At 53.2% G+C, this 18,988-nt stretch overlaps 1 protein-coding gene and 1 long non-coding RNA gene across 9 annotated transcripts in view; both read right to left on the bottom strand.

Annotated features, from left to right (window-relative positions):
* The window catches only part of WHRN (whirlin), a 105,041-nt gene that overhangs the window by 965 nt on the left and 85,088 nt on the right, over positions 1-18,988 (bottom strand). For 6 of the 8 annotated variants that reach the window (XM_063787563.1, XM_016961522.4, XM_054659013.2 and 3 more), the window contains 4 exons: positions 4,920-4,991; positions 3,321-3,858; positions 852-1,033; positions 173-295 (listed from right to left, as the gene is read on the bottom strand). In XM_063787563.1, coding sequence (XP_063643633.1) covers positions 173-295; positions 852-1,033; positions 3,321-3,858; positions 4,920-4,991 — 915 coding nt within the window. The remainder of the gene's footprint in view (positions 1-172; positions 296-851; positions 1,034-3,320; positions 3,859-4,919; positions 4,992-18,988) is intronic. The other 2 variants (XM_016961520.4, XM_054659014.2) reach the window with 1 other exon arrangement.
* LOC134807634 (uncharacterized) lies at positions 16,818-17,875 on the bottom strand. Its single transcript, XR_010148590.1, has 3 exons — positions 17,806-17,875; positions 17,021-17,053; positions 16,818-16,872 (listed from the first exon to the last, which is right to left on the bottom strand). It is a non-coding gene; the product is annotated as an uncharacterized LOC134807634 (long non-coding RNA).

Here is an 18,988-nt window from a genome sequence, read left to right as displayed (position 1 = left end):
GTGTCCACTTCTCGGATTAGGAAAGCTGAGGCCCGGAAGAGCAAAGGTGACATAAGCCTAGGTCTGCCCCTGAGTGCCGTGTTACCCATGGGAGTCACAAAACCCTGGAGATGCTGAGAAAGGGCCTTTCGGGGGTAGGGAGAGATGGCAAGTGGGGCCCCTGGGGACATACCTGAATAGTGACAATCCTAGGCAGGGGCTGGCGGGTGTTGGCGCCACCCTCGATGGCGATGCCCAGGGTGGCCGCACTTTTCTTCACACGGACCAGAGTGGACGTGGGCTCCAGAAGTCCAGGCTGTGGGTATTAGGAAGGACACCACTGAGGCCTTCGCAGTTGGCAGGCCTGGCCAGGGGGCTGGGCCGGGCCGTGACACCACCCTGGGTCAGCAGAGCTCAGGCTCCAGCCCTGTGTCGGGAGCCTCAGGTGTGCCACGCACTAAGCCAAGCACTTGTGTTCTTGGCTCTTTAATCCTCACCAAAATCCCCGAGGCTCAGGAGGTTAAGGAGCTTGCCTAAGGCTGTCTGGTGGTGGCATCAGGACTTGAATCGAAGCCTGACTCCGAAGACTGTCTCAGCCACCTGGCCATGTCAAAACTGAGAGGAGCTTAAAGATTCCCAAGACCAATCTAAGCCTCAGCCCCTAGTGTCAGTGCAAAGGCAGAGCTGAAACTGGGCCTCCAGATTCCTAATCCAGTGCTCCTCCAGGACGTCCAAATCCCTCCAGTTATAGGGAGCTCACTACCTCCCTTTGTGGTCACTTGCCAAGCTGAGCCCTGGTCCCGGGACCTCCCATTCTGTACCTGGGGCCCGTGTTCCTCTCAGCCCTCTGCATCCTCCTCCTCCTGGCTCACCGGTTTGTTGGCCCCATCTGTGGGCCTCTCGTTCCGAGGCAGCTCCTTGCTACTCCTGCTCTTGGTGGACGCCGACTGCCTTCCTCGGCCTGGGGCGCTGGCCTCTGCCTCGCCAGCATCCACACCACTGTCCTCGCTTAGAGTCTGCCCGCTGTCCGAGAGCTGGGAGAGCGTAGAGGCTGCTGGAGAGGGGAAAAGGAAGAGAGAAGCAGCTTATATAGCTGGGGTCAGGGAGGGCTGCCTGGAGGCAGTGATGGAGATGGAGGCTGGAAGGCTGGGGGAATTCCCCAGGCAAAGATGGGGGAAGGAATGAAGAGATCGTGGGGCCAGAGGGCAGGTCCACTCCCTGCCACCCTCTCCACCTACTCAAGACCTGTCCTTTCAACCAGACCTGGTCTGAAGGCTGTGACTTCCAGGACATCTCCCTGGATCTCCCAGTTCCCAGCCACTGGCATAATGATAAAACAGAGGACAAGAGGCAAACCTAGCCCACAGATGTGGGTGTTTTCTTTGTTTTAAAACTCACATAATGCTATCAATTTTTAATGATGAACCAACACATTCAAATTAGAAGATTTCATATAAGTAATTTCTAGTTTCCCAAGAATAAAAGAGAAATTCCACCACACCTGGCCTGAATCCCTGCACGGCCCCTGCCTGAGCCGAGTGGTGGGCACATGCCCTCCAGCCACCAGTCAACTTCACTATGTGTGTAACAGCCTGGCCCCTGAGTTTGAGACCCTAACTTAAGAACACACACTCTGGAGTCTGGCAGGTCAGGTTTGAATTCCCACTGACCAGCTGTGCAAGCCTGGGCAAGTAACAGAGCCTCTTTAAGCCTCCTATGTTCTCCTTCTAATACAGAAATGATGGTGCCTAACCACTGGGGTGATTGTAAAAACTCAGATCTGATGTATAGAATGGAGCAGTCCAGGGAATAGACTTGTGCTAGACTGCCTGGCTCCAGGGTGTGGGTTCTTAACCTAGGGTTTCAAACTCAGGGGCCCGGCTGTTATACACATAGTGAAGCAGCGTGGGTTGACTGGTGGGCTGGAGGGCATGTGCCCACCACTCAGCTCAGGCAGGGGCCATGCAGAGGTTCAGACCAGGTGTGGTGGAATTTCTCTTTTTCTCTTGGTAAGCTAGAAATTACTACTTTCTCTCTCTCTCTCTTTTTTTTTTTTTTTTTTTTTTTGAGACAGGTTCTCACTCTGTCATCTAGGCTGGAGTGCAGTGGTGCAATCTTGGCTCACTGCAACCTCTGCCTCCTGGGTTCAAGTGGTCCTCCCACCTCAGCCTTCTGAGTAGCTGGGACTACAGGTGCCCACCACACCTGGCTAATTATCGTATCTTTAGTAGAAATGGGGCTTTTAGCAAGTTACCCAGGCTCCTGAGGTTGAAATCCTGACCTCAAATGACCTGCCCATCTCCGCCTCCCAAAGTGCTTGGATTACAGGCATGAGCCACTGCACCCAGCCAGAAATTACTACTTTGTATGTCTCAGTTTGTTCATTTGTAAAATGGAGATAATAATAGTACCAACCTCATAGGGCTATTGGGAGGATTAAACGAGTTAATACTATAGGCAAGGCCCTTTGAACACTGGCACAAAGTGCTTATTGTTAGTATGGCTGTTAGCTCTTATTATCCCTGCATGTCCAGCTCAGCGCCAGCTCTAGAGACAGCAGTGATCCATCTGTGACAGCCCTGGGTCTTCTCACCACGTCTGCCTGCTCTCCCTCAGCTGCCTCCCCTCACTAGGCTGTGAGCACCAGAGCCCTGCATTTTGCATCTTGGTCTGTGCAGGCGCTCAGGGAATGTCCTACGGGGCCTATGTATCACTGTAGCCGCAAGATGGCAGCAGAATCCAACAAAATGCTCCCAACTCACTCACAGGCGGGAGCTCCACAGCTTTCAGGGTGGGGAGGCAGGCTCTGCCCTTCCCTCTACCCCACAGCCCATGTCCTCTAGCAAACCGGGGCACAGCGTCAGCTGGCCTCCCCAAGATCCTTTCTGCACCCTGACCCTAGACCTGCCAGGGGTCCAGAGACTGCCACTTCAGTTTCCACCTTTCCCCCCAGCATCTACTCCAGGCCAGGCCGTGGGGGACAGGAAGGGAAGCCACCCCTGCCCTCCACGAGTTCAGTCCTCCTGGTGAACACAGGGTGGCCAGGGTAGGGGGAGCTGGAGAAGGCACCCCGACGCTCGCAGCAACCTGGCAGGACTGTCACTGTTATCTCCATTTTATGATGGGGAAAGCAAGGTGTAGACGGCAGCTTGTCCACAGTCACACAGCCAGTCAGTGGCAGAGCCGGGATTCAAACTGGGGTCTCCAACTCCCTTCGCCACTCTGGCCCTGAGCCCCCTCAACAAGTAGCTGGTCCCACCCTTCACTGTGTCATCAGGTAGACTGACCTGGAGAGGACAGGGACCCCCAAGGACCACAGAGCCTGGCCTTGCTGTACTCACTGCGCGTCTGGGGCAGCGCCCTCACTTCATTGACGTCTGGCTCGCTGTCGGGGCGGTGGACCTCCACCATGACAAAGTGCTGGTTTGTGCCTGTCTGGTCTGGGTGGCCAGAGGGTGATGGGGGCGGAAGGCAGCCCCCAGCCACTGTGGCCTCTGCAGAGGGGCTTTTCAGGTGCGGGGGTGACTGGACCCGCGGGAAGGGGCCGATGGGGTGTTGGTTGACCAGGGCCAGATGGGCGTCCAGCGGCCTCTTGGAGCTGGGGTTGGCAGGGGAGACGGAGGCATAGATGGGGGAAGAGGGCAAGTCCTGTGCAGAGGAGGTCCCTGGGGTGGGTGCGGTGCCCGCTGGCGGGCTGCGGTTCTGTGGAGCCGAGAAGACAGTGCCCGAGCAGGAAGGCGTGGAGGAAGGTGGCTGGAGGTCCTCTCTCCCCAGCTTCCTTGGCTGGCCTAGTGGGCGGTCGTTGCCTTGGGCCAGAGGTGGTGGGGGAGGCAGTGGCTTGAAGCTTGACAGCCCCTGGGAGGTGGATCTGACATCATCCTGCCAAAAGACCCAACAGGCGGAGAAGGAGTCAGACCCCATCACGCCTGGAAGAGGGGAGGCCGAGCAGCTGAGTGGTGCCAGGCCCAGCTGGAATTCTGTCCCCACTCTAACTGCTCTTGGCCACGCTGCTCTGAATAATGCAACACCTGAGTGGAAAACTTCTCCCCTGCATCTCGGCAGCTGATAAGCGTTGGGATCTTGGCGGGTGTCTCTGGGGACAGCATCATTACCTTTGGGAACTGAAGTTCTTGGCATCGGCCAGAGCTTGTCACAGGGAACAAGACTTCATTAGAGACACGATGAAGAGGATGGAAATACAAAAAATGCATTTATTTGGCTTTTCTTTTTAGGGGGTGATCTTGAGTACTAGAGGCAAGAGGTATGAAAGGACTGGAGAGAGAATGGACAGGAGGAGATGGATACATGGGCTGGGGTGCTATGTGGCCCCAGGCAAGGCACAACACCTCTCTGAGTGCACCTCTGGGCAATGGGGAAAAGCACACCTACCCAGCAGAGGTGGCGTGGTGATGTCAAAAGCCACGTGAATACTGTTAGCACAGTGTCCGCGCCACAGCAGGTGCACAGTGAGGGGCAGCTATGGACACTGTGACTACCATTCCCCTCTGCCTAGGCCAACACTGGACACCTGCACAGCTCCAACAACCTTCCAGTCACCATCCTAAAGGCTTTACTTAATTAATTTACTCCGTGCCACGAACTTATGGGGTAGGTATGCTATGATCATCATCCCCACTTTACCGACGGGGAAACTGAGGCACAGAGAGGCTAAGAAACTTGGTCAAAGTCATACTGTGGCCAGCCAGCCTGAAGGCCCCGCCTGAAGTCACCAGAGGCAAGTGATCCCTGGTGCCTGCTAGAGATACTAGAATGGTGAGCTTGTGCACAGACCTGTAGCTGGGTGTGAGAGCTCATGGCAGAGGCCTCTGTCTCCTTCGCCACCCTGTGCCCTTTCTCCGTGGCTGTCATGGAGAGGAGAGAGCCACCAGGACCTGAGCACACCAGGGAGAGCAGAACCAAAGGGCCAGCCAGGGCCTTACCACGGACACATCTGGGAGGGCGTTGATATTGCCCTGGACAGCCTCGCCAGTTTCCTCCAGGTCCAGAGTGTTCTAGAAATGGACGAGAAAGCAAAGTGAGCAAACAGAAGCTGACAAGGGAACACTGGTTTGTTCTCCAGCACACCAAAATTGAGGAAGTCTTAGGACACCTCCACGTGGTTCATGTGAGCCCTGACATACCTCACTTCATCGAAATTCACTTTACCCATTAAAATGAAGGTCAATTTGCCTGCTGGTCACTTTGAAGTTAAGTTTTCTTTGGGACTTTCTGATCATTTTCAGGCATCCCCTGAACTGCCAGAGATGCTGGGGCATCTCTAGCCTGGGCTGGGAATTCCTGGGTTTGGCCACGAGCGCTGTGCTCCACAGTCATGCCTCCAAAAGCCAAGGCCTCTCTCCACCACTTGCTGATGAATCCCAGGAAGGTGTGAAAATGGCAAGAGAGAAGTGGATGGGGAAAGTCTCTCCCTTTTTAAAATTCTAATGGTTTTAATCCCAAGGTGGTGGTTTAAGGTTTAAATGGGCCTTATTTTGCAAAAAACGTCTATTTCTTTCTTCCCTTCCCAATTCACAAGAAGAAACCCAATGCCTCCTTAAGTGACACTGGGCTGCCAAAAGGCCATTTGTGGGCCGTCTATGGGGGGCCCATCGGAGCTCCTCTCTGAGCTGGGCTCTCTTGAGGGCTAAGGGAGCCAGTTCTCTCGGCCCTAGAGCCCAGAATGGAAAAGAGCTTCCACCACTGTGATGATTAGCTTCGCGTGTCAACTTGACTGGGCTAAGGGATGCTGAGATAGCTGGTAAAACATTATTTCTGGGTGTGTCTGTGAGGGTGTTTCCAGGAGAGATCAGCATCTGCATGGGTGGACTGGGCAAAACTCACCCTCCCCAATGTGGGTGGGCCTCATCCAATCCACTAAGCGCCTGAACAGAACAGAAAGGCAGAGGAAGGGCAAATTTGCGCGCTCTTCTAGAGCGGAGACATCCATCTCCTCCTCCCTCAGACACCGGAGCTCATGGTTATTGGGCCTTTGGACTTGGACTAAAACAAAACCACCAGCTTCCCTGGGCCTCCGACTTGCAGATGGCAGATCAGGGGACTTCTCAACCTCCATCATTGCGTGGGCCAATCCCACACAATATAGTATATCTGATTGCTTCTCTTTCTCTGGAGAACCCTGCTGGCTACATCAACACTTGGCTGAGGTCTCAACTGCAGTGCTCATCAGTACTGAGCAGTCTCTGAAGCTCCAGGCTGATAAGGGGCTGGGGACACAGAGGAGGTGGGACACCAACCCTGCCATTGGTAGCTCAGAGACAATGGGGTCAGTCGACAAGCAAACAAGCAACAGGGAGACTGCAGAGAGAGCATCCAATGGGCAAACACAGGCATATAATGCAATCGGGGGAGGGGTTACCACGGAAGGCTTCCTGGAGGACGGGGCACAACTCAAAGCTAGGTCTTATGAGTGAGCAGAGCAAAGAAGGGAACGATAGGTGTTTCAGACAGAGGAAAGGGTGTAAAGCAGGAATGGAGATAGGATGTTTGAGAATCCCCGAGCAGCTCCACAGAAGTCAAGCATGGAGCTCTTGCACTTAAGCCTGAGGGCAGTGGGTTGCCATGGAGATGTGGTCAAGTTTGCCTTCTACGAAGATCCCCTTTGCTCACATCCTCTCCAGCCAGGCTGGAACACCACGGATGTGTCAGCCTTCACACTGGCTGTTGTCTCTGTCTGCGACTCTTCTGCTTGGCTATCCATCCACAAGGCATGCTGTCGCTCACCTCCAAAACCTAACCCACCTGTCACCTGCTCGACAAGGTGTACCCTCACCACCTCAGCTAAAATCGTAACCTTCCCCTCACCCCACTCCACCTTGCTTTATTTTTCTCCTTCTCATTGATCACCATCTCCACCCAGCAGCTAGGGAGTCATGCCAGAAACACATGTCAGGTCTCTCTGCAGCTCAGGACCCCCAAGGGCCTCTTCATCTCAGTTGGAGGAAGTTCCAAACCCTACTCATTGTGCCTACATGACCGGGCCCTTTCCTGCTACTCCAACATCACAAGCTCATTATTGCCCCAGGGCCTTTGCACCTGCCGCTCTCACTCTGCACCACACTGTGGTTCATTCCCTCACTTTGTTTAGTTCAGACCTCAGCGAGGCCCTCCCAGAGAAGCCCTGTCTAAAACAGTACTGCCCCACCCCCATCCCTGTCTATCCCGTTCCTGCTTTGGTTTTCTGTGTAACACCTATCACCATCTGACTTTATACTCTTTGCATACTGTCTGTCTCTCCCAATAGGATATAAACTCTGAGAACGCAGGACATGCAACTGCTCGGTCCTCACTCTCTCCTCACTGTTCAGAACAGTGGCTGCTGGATAAATGTTTATGAAGCAAACTGATGAATCCATGAATGAATGGCAGGATGGATGAATGAATGAATCAATCACTCTAGCCATCATTGGAGGAGGCCAGAGCAGGCAGGGAGTTGAGGGGGGTGGTGCTGCAGGTCACTGCAGTGAGCAGTAATGAATGTCTGAGTGTGAAGGCAGCAGGTGGGGACAGAAGGCACTCCTGACGCCATACCCCTAAGACAGCGAGAGGCCAGTCATGCCACACATATCCCCATCTCGACCCACAAGATGCTGGCTCGGGCATTCCGGGTCAGAGCCCTGCAAACCCAGAGCTCCTCATCTGGTCCCATGATGCTTCAGGGGCATAGTCAGGCAGGGGCAACTGCCCCCATTTCCCCACAAAGTTGAGGTTTACATGCAAACCTTGGTCCTGACCTGTTAACTGCACAACTGCCTCACAGGAATCTGCTGCTGACAGTCCCTGTGATGCAAGCGCGGTATGTGGTGGTTGGGGGGATTTTTTCAAAAGGGGGAGGGTGATTGGGCTGCTCTCTCACTCACTGATTAGTGACACTGGTTCTGGCTCTGCCAACTCTGAGGCTTCTTTGAGCTCACACCCAGTTCTGCCGCTTGCAGCTGAGTGATGGTAGGTAAATCCTTCCTCTGTAAAATAGGTTAACAGCAATACCTGCCTTAGGCAGTGGACATGTTAACACTTACAAAGCACTCAGAATAGGGCCTGGCACAATGTACGAGGAAGGTGACTGTTACGTGCATTGGGAGACTGGGAGGCCTTGCAATCTGCCCCAGCAAGAGAATGAACCGCGAGACGTGTCCTGGCCCATATGACAACTAGGATGGAAAGGAATGGCAGCCCTCTCACACCACCTCCCTCCTCCAAGACCATAATGAGTCCAATGCTCCCTGGAAGTAGTCCAGCCAGGCGCGTTAAGGTGAACAGTGAGGCAGTGATTGACATGCATTCACTTCCTCAGGCTCAACATTCATAGTCCTGGTGTCAGCAGGAGGCACAGAGACGGGTCAGAGCCTCAGAGGTATCTACAGCAAAGACAAGGGGAGCCTCTGCCACATTCAGGTGGAGCCACTGCCCCCTACCCCAGGAATTCGACCTGCAGCTGATCCTGGGGGAAGCTGGGGTTGGACTCAGATGACAGTACATGGTAGGACCAATGCCGTGGGATCCTGCCCTGCTCTGGCGCATCAGGGGCTTTGCACATTCAGCTGTGCAGGAAGCTCTTATCAGGCAGCCATGACTTTCCAGGGAAGCTCAGGGAGGGTGTGACTTTTTCCCAGAAAGGGTATTAGAGAACTACAAAGGACCTACTGTGTGCCAGGCCCCGTGCTGGGTGTTTTACTTATATTATCTCATTTGATCCTCCCAATGACCCTGTGAGGCAGGCACTAGGACTGTCCCTTGTCACATCGATTACACCTGAAGTTCAGAGAGGGAAGAGACTTGTCCAAGGTCATCTGACCGTTCTACAGAAGGTGAGGTTTCTAACCCGGGTCTGGGTCACCCCAACGCCCATACTACACTGTCCCAACCCCAGAAATGAACAGGGCCTTGATGTCATAGGAACCTGAGGCCCCCATGACCAACCCTCTTGGAAATGAGAGAGAAGGCAGCCATAGCTGGCCCTGTCCTCAGCCTCATTCCCTGCTACTAACTGCATCCTGGGGACATGGCAGGTGGAGGTGGAGGGTTGGGAGGGTGAGGGGTAGACGAGGGATGAATATCCAGCCCTGTCGGGGAGGCCTGAAGTGGAGCAAATGGCAGACGGGTCGGAGCCCAGCCCTCTGAGCCCAGCCCTGCCAGACTCCATCTGCTGAATCCAGACGCTCAGGAGTCCCAAGTCCCCAAGCCATGTTCCTTATGCATCTGAAATAGCTGCAGACAGCCGGCTAAGAACCCGGGGGATGCGTCAGCAGAAACGCCTGCGGAACGGGCTTCCAGAGGAGGCTCAAGGTCAGAGCTCATGCAGGAGCTGGGCCTGTTCACTTTCACCACCACCCACACACAATCACAGCCACCTGGGCCCCCTCCCCCTGTACCCACTGAGGCCAGAGCCTCAGTGAGGGCATAGACCTGGCGGCTCCATTAATCCTGCCAGATGGGACCCTTCACCCACTCTACAGCTGAGGTGACTGAAGATCAGAGAGGGAAGGTCATCTGTCCAAGGTCACACAGCAAGGACAGGGCAGAAAGCTGAACTCTATTCAAGGCCCGACTCCATATCCCCGACAAAAACCTGCTTCCCATAAGAGCCAAGATGACCTGCTGCCATTGTTCTTCCACCTCCTTCCTCAAACCTGTGGCAGTTCAGCAAATTCCCTTTTTTTCAGAGAAAAGAACCCCTTATTTCCTGAGTTGGCCCAATCAGGGCCCAGGTATCACAGAAGTGTGGTCTTGGGGAACTGTAAGGGGATGAAATGAAGAGGGGCAACCTTTGCGGGGTGGACTCAGGGGCAGGTAAGGCTCCCCTGCATGATGTCAAAGCCTGAGGCTGCCTGGGCACCGCGGGGCCACCTCAGCAAAATGCAGCTTCTCCCTCCTAGCCCTTCTCCTCCCCTCAGCCCAATTCCGGGTTTCTAGGCCTCCTTCCCCTCATTACAATGGGAGGGCTGTTACATAAAGGTGCTATTTCCAGCTCTTTGTTCGTCGGGCTTCTGTACTTCTGTCAAGCCAACAGGGTCCCCCAACTCCCATCCCAAAATGCACCAGAGGCCTAAGGCTGAGTGGTTCTTTCTTCATTCTGTATGTGGGGAAACTGAGGCACTGAGTCACAAAGGCCTCTGGATATTCGCCAGTGGGGGCCTAGATTTTGCCTGAAGGGGCTGCTGACAGGAAGGGAGATAAAGGCAGAGGGAGAAAGAGATTAGAGGGAGAATAACAGAAAAGAGAGAGAACAGAAGATTCAGCAGAAAAGGCACAGGCGGAGAGCAATGTAGAGAAACTGAAGAAGCAAAGAAAAAAGCAGGGCAAGGCCGGTGGCACGGCCAGAGCTGGGCTGGGAAGAGGAGCTTGTAATCCCAGGAAAGGCTACGGGGGTAGGGAGATGGAGGGACAGGGATGTGAGCCAGGGAGAGCCAGGAAGTCCTGGCATTCCTGGGGGGCAGCGGGGCTCCCCAGAGTGAAGGGTCAGGGGCCAGGGAGCCAGAGATTTGTGGGACAAGACCCTGGAAGTGTCAGTCATGCAGGTGGCGACGGGGAATCATTGGACCCGCAATCTCTCCAAGCACAGGGTAGGGGTGTAAGTCTGTGGGCCAAAGGGAAAGGTCAGAGGTGCAGAATGGGAGAGAAATAATCCTGAAAGCAGCTAACTGGGCCCCGCACTGGCTGGTGTGGCTGAGATCACAAGAACAACCTCAACACTGGGCCAGCACTGTGCTTTTCTACCAGCCTGTCTATTCTGGCTATCATATTTGACCGCCAAATCACAACATTAGGGAGCTCTCTGGGAAGCTTCTGCATGAAGCCTTCCTGAGATGGGGCAGAAGTCACTGCCTCCTTGTAACCAGGCCTGTGCCCTGCTGAACAGACCAGGCTTCCTCCTGCTAAGCTGAAACCTGCTCCACGCCTCCCTCCCTGTGGTCTTAAGAAAAGGACGTCAGTGGAAAGAGAGAGTGACCCAGAATCTCTAGAAGGTTAAGGCAAGCAGAGCCCTCAGGATAAGGCTGGAAACCAGCGCTCCTGGGAGGGAATGCAGGCACCCGAGAACTTGGCTGGGGGAACTGTTACATCTTCATTTCCATTAACCTCTAACTGAAAGGCCACGTTTCCTTTCATTGCTAACAGAAGCAACAAAGCCTCAGAGGAACTGGTCATGGTCACCCACAGAGAGCACTGATCTTTCACGTCACATTCCAGCTGCTGCAGATGTCACAAAATCCCATTTATGCACTTCTTGGCTTCACAGTTACAGCAGTTACTGACTCACTGCTCAACCCTGTTATTGCTGTCCTAAAGTAGCATGTTTTACGTTGTGTTTTCATATTCTGAAAATTATATCAGGTATTTCCTGATGTAATTTGTCATCCTATGTATTGTGTTTTATTTTAAACATTTAAAGCTTTATTCTAAGAAGGGATCCCAGCACTTCACCAGCCTGCCAGAGGGGTCTATGGCACAGAAATGAGGAAGACCCCCAGTCCTAAGTCAGTGCTTTGTCCAAGTTCCCCTTTGATAGCTTGGGAAGTCCTCACTCAGAGGGCAGCTGGGGCCAGCCCATGTTCAAACAGGCTCTGACCTCCATGGGCTTGGCTCTGTTTGGTGGAAAGAGCTTCCAGCAATCCCAAGTTGTCACAGGGGAAGGCAGGTGTTCCATAAACCGCTACAGAGACAGCAAAGCACTGGCTGAGAGGAATGGTCCTATTCAGGCTCCAGGTAAAGCTGTGGCCGGCCTGAGAGGCTTTAATGCCTCTGGGCAAACTGATGATTCTGGAAGGTGCAGGGGGCACATGCTGAGGCCTCCCTGGGATGGAGTGGGCTCTTCTACTTAAGGAGAAGACACCTATCATCCTCGATATGCCCTCTCTGGGCACTCAGCAGCTTCCTGGGGTGGGGGATAGGAGGTCATCTGGACAGGAGCAACAGCCTCTCCTGGTCACCCGCATCCACCTTGCACCTCTGGGCTCTCTCCACACAGAAGAGGCAGCTTAAAAAAATGTAAACAGAGGGCTGGGTGCTGTGGCTCACACCTGTAATCCTAGCACTTTGAGAGGCCAAGGCGGGAGGATCCCTTGAGGCCAGAAGTTTGAGACCAGCTTGGGCAACATAATGAGACCCCCATCACTACAAAAAAATGTAAAAATTAGCTGTGCATGGCAGCATGTGCGCCTGTGGCCCCAGCTACTCAGGAGGCTGAGGTGGGAGGACCACTTAAGCCCAGGAGTTCAAGGCTGTAGTGAGCTACCCCAACAGAGACCCTATCTCTTAAAAAAAAAAAACACACAAACAGGATCACATCACATCCCTACTCAAGATTCTCCAGAGTATCCCATGGTTTTAGGGTTAAACACAAACACCTCCCGCTCCTGACCCTCGCCCCTCTACCCCTCACTCCTGACACTCCAGCCCTACTGGTCTCCTTCCATTCTTCTGAGTGGCCATGTGCCAACCTGCTCAGGGCCCTCAGACATGCCCGGCCAGCTCCTCAGCTGTCTCACCTCATCTATTGCCTGGCTGTAGCCAACAACTTCAGATCTTAGCTTCAACCTCTCTCTCCAAGTACCCCAGACTGGTCGGGGCCCATGTATGTTCTCACACCACCCTTCAGCCCGCTTTATCAGAGTGTGAGTTATGGAGATGATTTGAGTTGAGGTAGCCTCCTCCACTGGACTTGATCAGCTTCAAGAGCACAGGCTCAGCCCCTGGCAGGCAGGAGATGCTCCACAAAGGCTGCTGCATAGAAGAAGGAGTGGCTGAACGCATGACTGAAGGAATACATGGAGTTCCTCTCTTACCCCGCTCATGGATGGAGAAGGATTCTCTAAACCATCCAGGCTGGACCAAAGTCAGGATGCAGGAGGAAAAATAAGGCCCTTTGACAGTTTTCTACTTGTTTCTGAAAAAAAAAGCTGGTTTGACAGTGAGGGGTCCCTGCAGCTGGAGGGGCCTGAGACAGGCCTGAGCTTCTCCCAGTTCACTGTGCTGCAGACAAGGAGGGAGGCACAGAGGCCATGGAAGGAGGCCAATGCAGAGAAGCACTGACAGCCACATCTACTGCCCCCTATTCACCTTCTTTTTGGGGGACAAGAGGAGGGAAGAAGGACAGTAAGGCCTTCAGGGGCAGGGATCCTGTCCCCAGCATCCTTGGGCAGGGGCTGGGAGCCTCCTTCCAGGCATATGACAGGGCTGGAGCACAAACTCTCTCAAATCCAGGTGGAAAAAGCCTGAGGTCAAGTCCAGGGCAAATTCCAGCTGCTGCCACCTGACCTCAAGGGCATTTGCTCCTTGAGTACAAGGCTGGCCTTGACCTCTCCAATCTCCTTTTCTCTACAATGCTCTGCAGTGCCTGAAATGCTTTGGCTATGTATCCTCATCCAAATCTCATGTTGAATTGTAATCCCCAGTGTTGGGGGAGGAGCCTGGTGGGAGGTGATTGGATCATGCGGGCAGATTTCCCTTTTGCTGTTCTCGTGATAGTGAGTAAGTTCTCATGTGATCTGCTTGCTTAAAAGTGTACAGGACTTCCCCCTTCTCTTCCTCCTCCTCCAGCCATGTAAGATGTGCCTGCTTCCCCTTCACCTTCCACCATAATTTTAAGTTTCCCGAGGTCTCCCCAGCCATGCTTCCTGTACAGCCTACAGAACTGTGGGTCAATTAAACCTCTTTTCTTCATAAATTTCCCAGTCTCAGGCGGTTTCTTACAGTAGTGTGAGAACGGATTAATACAGGGCCCTTTTCCAACCTTTGGAGTAGAAACAGAATGGGCTCCTCCACACTCCACACCTGCATATCCACTCCTGATCTCACTGAATCTTCAGAACCACCCAGACAGCTGGTCTTATCAGCCCACCGTACAGATGCAGAAATGGAGGCCCAGAAGACACAAGTCATCTGCCCAAGGTGACAAAGCTACTACTCTGGAAAGCAGAACCCGGCTGGTAGGATCCCAGAATCTGTGCAATTAAGCCCCTCTGCCACAGGCATGCTGGCACTAGATGAAGAATTCAAGAAATAACAGGCAGGCCTTTCTTCTTTCACTCTGCTCTCCCGGCCAACATCTTTATGGGGGAAATGATATTGTGTGAAGGCAGCATAAAATGCTCAGGGCTGGCTCTCTGTTAGACAAATGGAAAATCAACACAGTTTGTGAATGGGGGAAAGCTGGATCTGATTTCCTTTGATTGACTGTGTCTGCTTTGAGGGCAAATGGCTGCAGAGTGAGCCACATTTCACCTGGGATCAATAACCACACAGCATGATCCGAGGAATTCAGGCTAAATGGAAACTGGCTCCATTTGGGGCCAGTGTCTGGGGCATCTCGGTCATCGATAGCCAGCCACTTGATGTCATCTTGCCCAACTGAACACTAGAACAAAGAACATTTTCCTACCATGTGGGAGGCGAATGTTTAGAAGGCCGCATAGTAGAAGATAATCCTGCAAGTGGCCGGGGAGTGTGTGCTTTCCTTCCAGTTTCTGTTCCACACTTTCTGGGCCTCCATTTTGTACCAGCTCTCGCTGTTTATTGGGGAAGGGAAACCCACGAAGAGGTTAAAGCAATGTGACAAGTGATTTAGCAGAGGTATGAGGAGTGTGTGAGCTCCATGCAGGAAGGGATTTTGGCCATGTTATGTTTTGGGTTGTTGTCCACATTTTAGGGTTATTACTCAGCATTACTGCAGCAAAAGCTTACTAATATGTGGTGTTGTACACCACATAGTGGCACTTAGTGGTGAATAAAGGTGATTATTTCAAGCTCTTTCTCTCTCTGGAGGAATGCTGCAGTCCTTGTTCAAATATACACAGAAGAGGTGGGAATATAGAGCTGTCATTCCTTGCTGTGCCTCCCCCAAATATTTTCCAGCACCTCCTGATGCAGAGAAGACTCTCAGAACTGGAGGAGCCATGGGGGTCTTCCGTGGTTGTACAGATGGGGAGACTGAGGCCAAGAGTGAGTGAGGGGCTTTCTTGAGAGCACACTGCCTGGGAGAGACAGAGTGGAGTACCGGTGTGGGGGTCCAGACTCCTAGGATGGGTCCCGGTGCCCTGTGTACTCTGCAGGAGGGCTTCCACGTGGAGGAGGTTTGTCCTGTGGCCACACATGCAGCCAACATGGGTGTGCATGGCTAAGGGACTCCCACAGTCCCCACCGGCAGGAAGGGTGGTACCTCCATCAGGTCTATAAACCACAGCAGTCACTCCTGAGGAAGGGTGAGCAAAAGGCAGTCGCTCCTGAGGAAGGGTGAGCAAAAGGGCCTCCAACGTGAGACCTGCTGTGTGTGGGGGTGGGGAGAAGAGGGGTTCCCAGGAGACAACAGGGCAGGGGCTGACCCAGCCACAGGAGGAGCTGGTGCCTGCAGAACCCATCATCACATCTTTAGCAACTCAGGCTGCATGACCTTCCCAGGCCCTTCGTGGCCCACAGACCTCTGGGTGTGGCTGGTTCCTAGGAATTAACCAGTTCACCTTGGTACAAACCCACTCTTACCTATTCTCAATAATCAGGGGGATCCTGTTAAATCGAAGTCAGACCACATCAGTTCCCTGCTCTTACCTGCCAAGGACTCCCATCTCACTCAGAGTCAAAGTCCTCAGCACGTCTGCCCCCGTACTCCCTCTGCTCTGGCCTTATTGGCCGCCTGGAATTCTCTGACACTCCAGGTACACTCTTACCTCAGGGCCTTTGCACATGCAGCTGCTTCTGTTGGAAATGCTCTTCTCCCAGATGTTGGCATGGCTCTCTCCCTCACCACCTGCAGGTCTTGACTCAAGGGTCACTCCCTAACCACCCCACCCCTCTCCAGTCTCCCTTGCCTGCTTTATTTTTCTCCCTAGCACTTGTCATCATTTAACTTACTGTGTATTTCAGTTATCTATATCCTGTGTTATTGCCTGGCATTCCTGCTGTCTGCTCAACTCCATCGTGGAAAGGATTTCTTTGGTGTTCACCACTGTATCCCCAGAACCTCAAAATGTACATAGCACACAGTAAATGCTCAATATTTGTTAACAGAAAGGAAGGACAAGAAGAAGGAAGGGAGGAGAGAGGCAGATAGATGACGAAATGATGCTTAACAGGGAGCTGGTGAGATCCTTCAGGGAAGAATCACAGCCAGATGGCAGGGGTAACAACAGAGCTCAGAGTCAAGCAGGCCTGGGTTTGAATCCTGGCTCCATCACTCACTAGCCGTGCAACCTTGGGCAAGTTGCTTCTCCTCTCTGAGCTTTGGTTTTCTTCTTTGTAAAATGGGGATCACAGCAGTACTCACAACTCCTAGCTCCTGGGATGGTCAAAGAAGATACGAATGGAAAGCACTACCACAGTGCCATAGAGAACATTCAACAAATCTCAGCCACTATTGTTATTAATAAAGGCCCAAATTATGGGCTAGGGTCTGTGCTGAGCACTAGGGATAGGGACTCAATGGTAACCGCACGTGCGATCGCTGCCCTCAAGCAGTCAGCAGTCACATTGGGTAACTAGGAAACCTGTACAGGCTTTTATAATAGGACATATGAGGCAAGAGCTGTGACCAAAGGAAGCCCGGGGGCAAGAGGAGCCGTGGCCTGAAAGTCACTCCCCTTGGGAGGATCAGGGAAGTCTTCTTGGAAGAGGCAGCTTCTGAGCTGAGGGCTGAAGCACACATAGGAGACAGTCAGGTCATATGAAGTGGGGAGAAGAACATTCCAGACAGAAAGCACATGGCATATGCAAAGGCCAAGGGGTCTCTCAACATCACGGCACAGAAATTACCATCCTCATTTTACAGATCCTAAAACTGAGCTCAGAGAGGTGAAACCACTTCCTGAGGTCTCACAGCAAGAAAGTGGCAGAGCTGGGATTTGAATGGACAGGATTCTCACTGCAGAGCTCAGGAAACCTGATGACCTGGAAAGACAGTCAGCACCAATAAGAACCCCTGGTCCCCACCAGGACTGGGTGCAGACATACGGGGGTGGCAGAAAAGGCCACAGCCCCCTACCCCGGCCCCTGGTTAAGGGACTCCCACAGTCCCCACCGGCAGGAAGGACGGTACCTCCATCAGGTCTATAAGCCACAGCAGCCGCTCCTGGGGAGGAAGGATGAGCAAAAGGCAAAAAGAAAAGATACATCAAATAAATATTTAGGGAATGGGTGGGTGCAGCAACAACCCCTTCCCCAAATGCACACGCGCACACACATGCAAAATCCACACATTCTCCAAACCCCTTTTCTATTTACCTTGAATGCTTTGGGCAGGAATAATGGAGAGAGGGGAGGGAAAGACCCCACTGCCATGACCAGCATCCCTTCATTCTGCCTGCCTCCTTGAAGGAAACAGGGGAGTCCCCACTGCTCTAAAGAAAAGACATTTGTCCCTGCTAAAGGGCCTTCAGGAGACAGTCATTTACTTTGGGGCGAGGCTGGGATCCGTATTCCCAGAGAGAGAAACAAGCTCAGAGAAGGGAAGTGAATTGTCTGAGGTCACACCTGCTAATGAAATGCAGAGCTTCAAGGAGGGCCCTGTTTGGAAGCCTCGGTTGGAGAAGGCCTGGACTTCAGGGAGGCCCAAGCCCTGTGATGTCAGAGAAGCTGAATCTGTGGAAGGGAGCTCTGGACTGTGCATGTGGAGGGTACCTGGGTGGGATGAAGGTCAGGGGGGCGGTGGCAGTCCTTCAGCCTAGCACTTTCCAGACCCTCCACGAGTCCCCAAGGCCCTGGGTACAATCTCCAGGTAGTTTTCCCCAGCCAGGTGGGGCTGGGTCCAAAAGAACCGAGGCTTCACCTGCCCTCAGGGTGTGGCCAGCATTTCTGGGATGCTGGTACTAGCAGGTTACTCACCCTGGGCCCACAGGCATCCTCTCATTTAATCCTCCCAACAAGCTGGGGGAAGTAGTATCACTGCCCCTCTGCAAAAGAGGAAATCAAGGCACCGCGAGCTCAAGTGCCCCTTCCACGCTGCCTTTCCTGCTTGCACAATTTTCTCTTAGAATCACTTCCAGGAGCTCACCCTGGTCTAGGTGACTCCTAATCCTGACATGCATGTGCCACCTGGTGGGCCATGGACTTTCACAGTCACAAATTCTGAGTCCTTCCCACCTCAGAAACTTGGGGAAAACCTTTAGGACCACTCTTTTCATCTGTCCCAAAAAACTCCCTGTATAAAACCACCCTATGGCCTTTCTGAGGCTTGCTTTCCCCAGGGTGCCCCAATTTGCAGTGAGAGCCCCTCTGGCAGAGCAGGGCCAACTTCCACAGCTGGGATCTGGACTGGCCCCAGATGGTGCTTCTCAGGTAGGGGAGAGCCCCCTGAGCTGGGACAAGGTTGCTGTGGGCCAGTGCCGAGCTGGGGGCTCCTGACCCCCGCCCCAGAGCCCTTGCCAGGCAAGATAGTCACCTGACTCCTGGCACTCCAGTCTGATTTGCCCTCAGGGCTTCGGGCTGCTGAAGTCAGAGCCAGCAAGGACCCCAGGCCATTTTATCCAGAAACTGAAGACCAGAAAGGCTGGGGCTCAAACCTAGACCTCCTGCCTCCCAGACCAAAACACATCCCACCCCATTCACTGAATATTTCATCTCTGATTCTAAAGGGACCATTGTAGAAGCACAGTCTGCAGTTTCCCAGGTTTTAGAGCAGTGGCTCATGGCTGCTGAGGCCTGAACATTATCAAGGCCAATCTCAGTGGAGCCTATCTTAGAGAGAAACAGTCATCAGGCCAAGGACCTGCACCCTTAAACCAGATCCTCACCTAAATGCCATATCAAAGTATGTGCTCAGAGCCTGGGGTGAAGGACAGCCTCTTCCCTGCCCCAGAAGTGATCTGCTTGTCCCAGAACATGGAACTGCCTCTGCTGCAGCCATGTCCAGCCCTAGAGGAATGCAGGGCGACTTGTGGGGACATCCCAGGAAGGGGATGAGCACCCTTGGAAATGATGGCAACTCAGGATGGGAGGGATAGGGGTAAAGAGTATAAAGGAATCACCCCCAGAAACCCAGAATCCCAGGGCTAAAGAAAAGCCACAC

The sequence above is a fragment of the Pan troglodytes genome, chromosome 11, assembly GCF_028858775.2.
Source record: "Pan troglodytes isolate AG18354 chromosome 11, NHGRI_mPanTro3-v2.0_pri, whole genome shotgun sequence".
Taxonomy (NCBI): Eukaryota; Metazoa; Chordata; class Mammalia; order Primates; family Hominidae; genus Pan; species Pan troglodytes.
The sequence above is the reverse complement of the archived record's forward strand: the minus strand, read 5'-3'. Positions and strand labels throughout refer to the sequence as shown.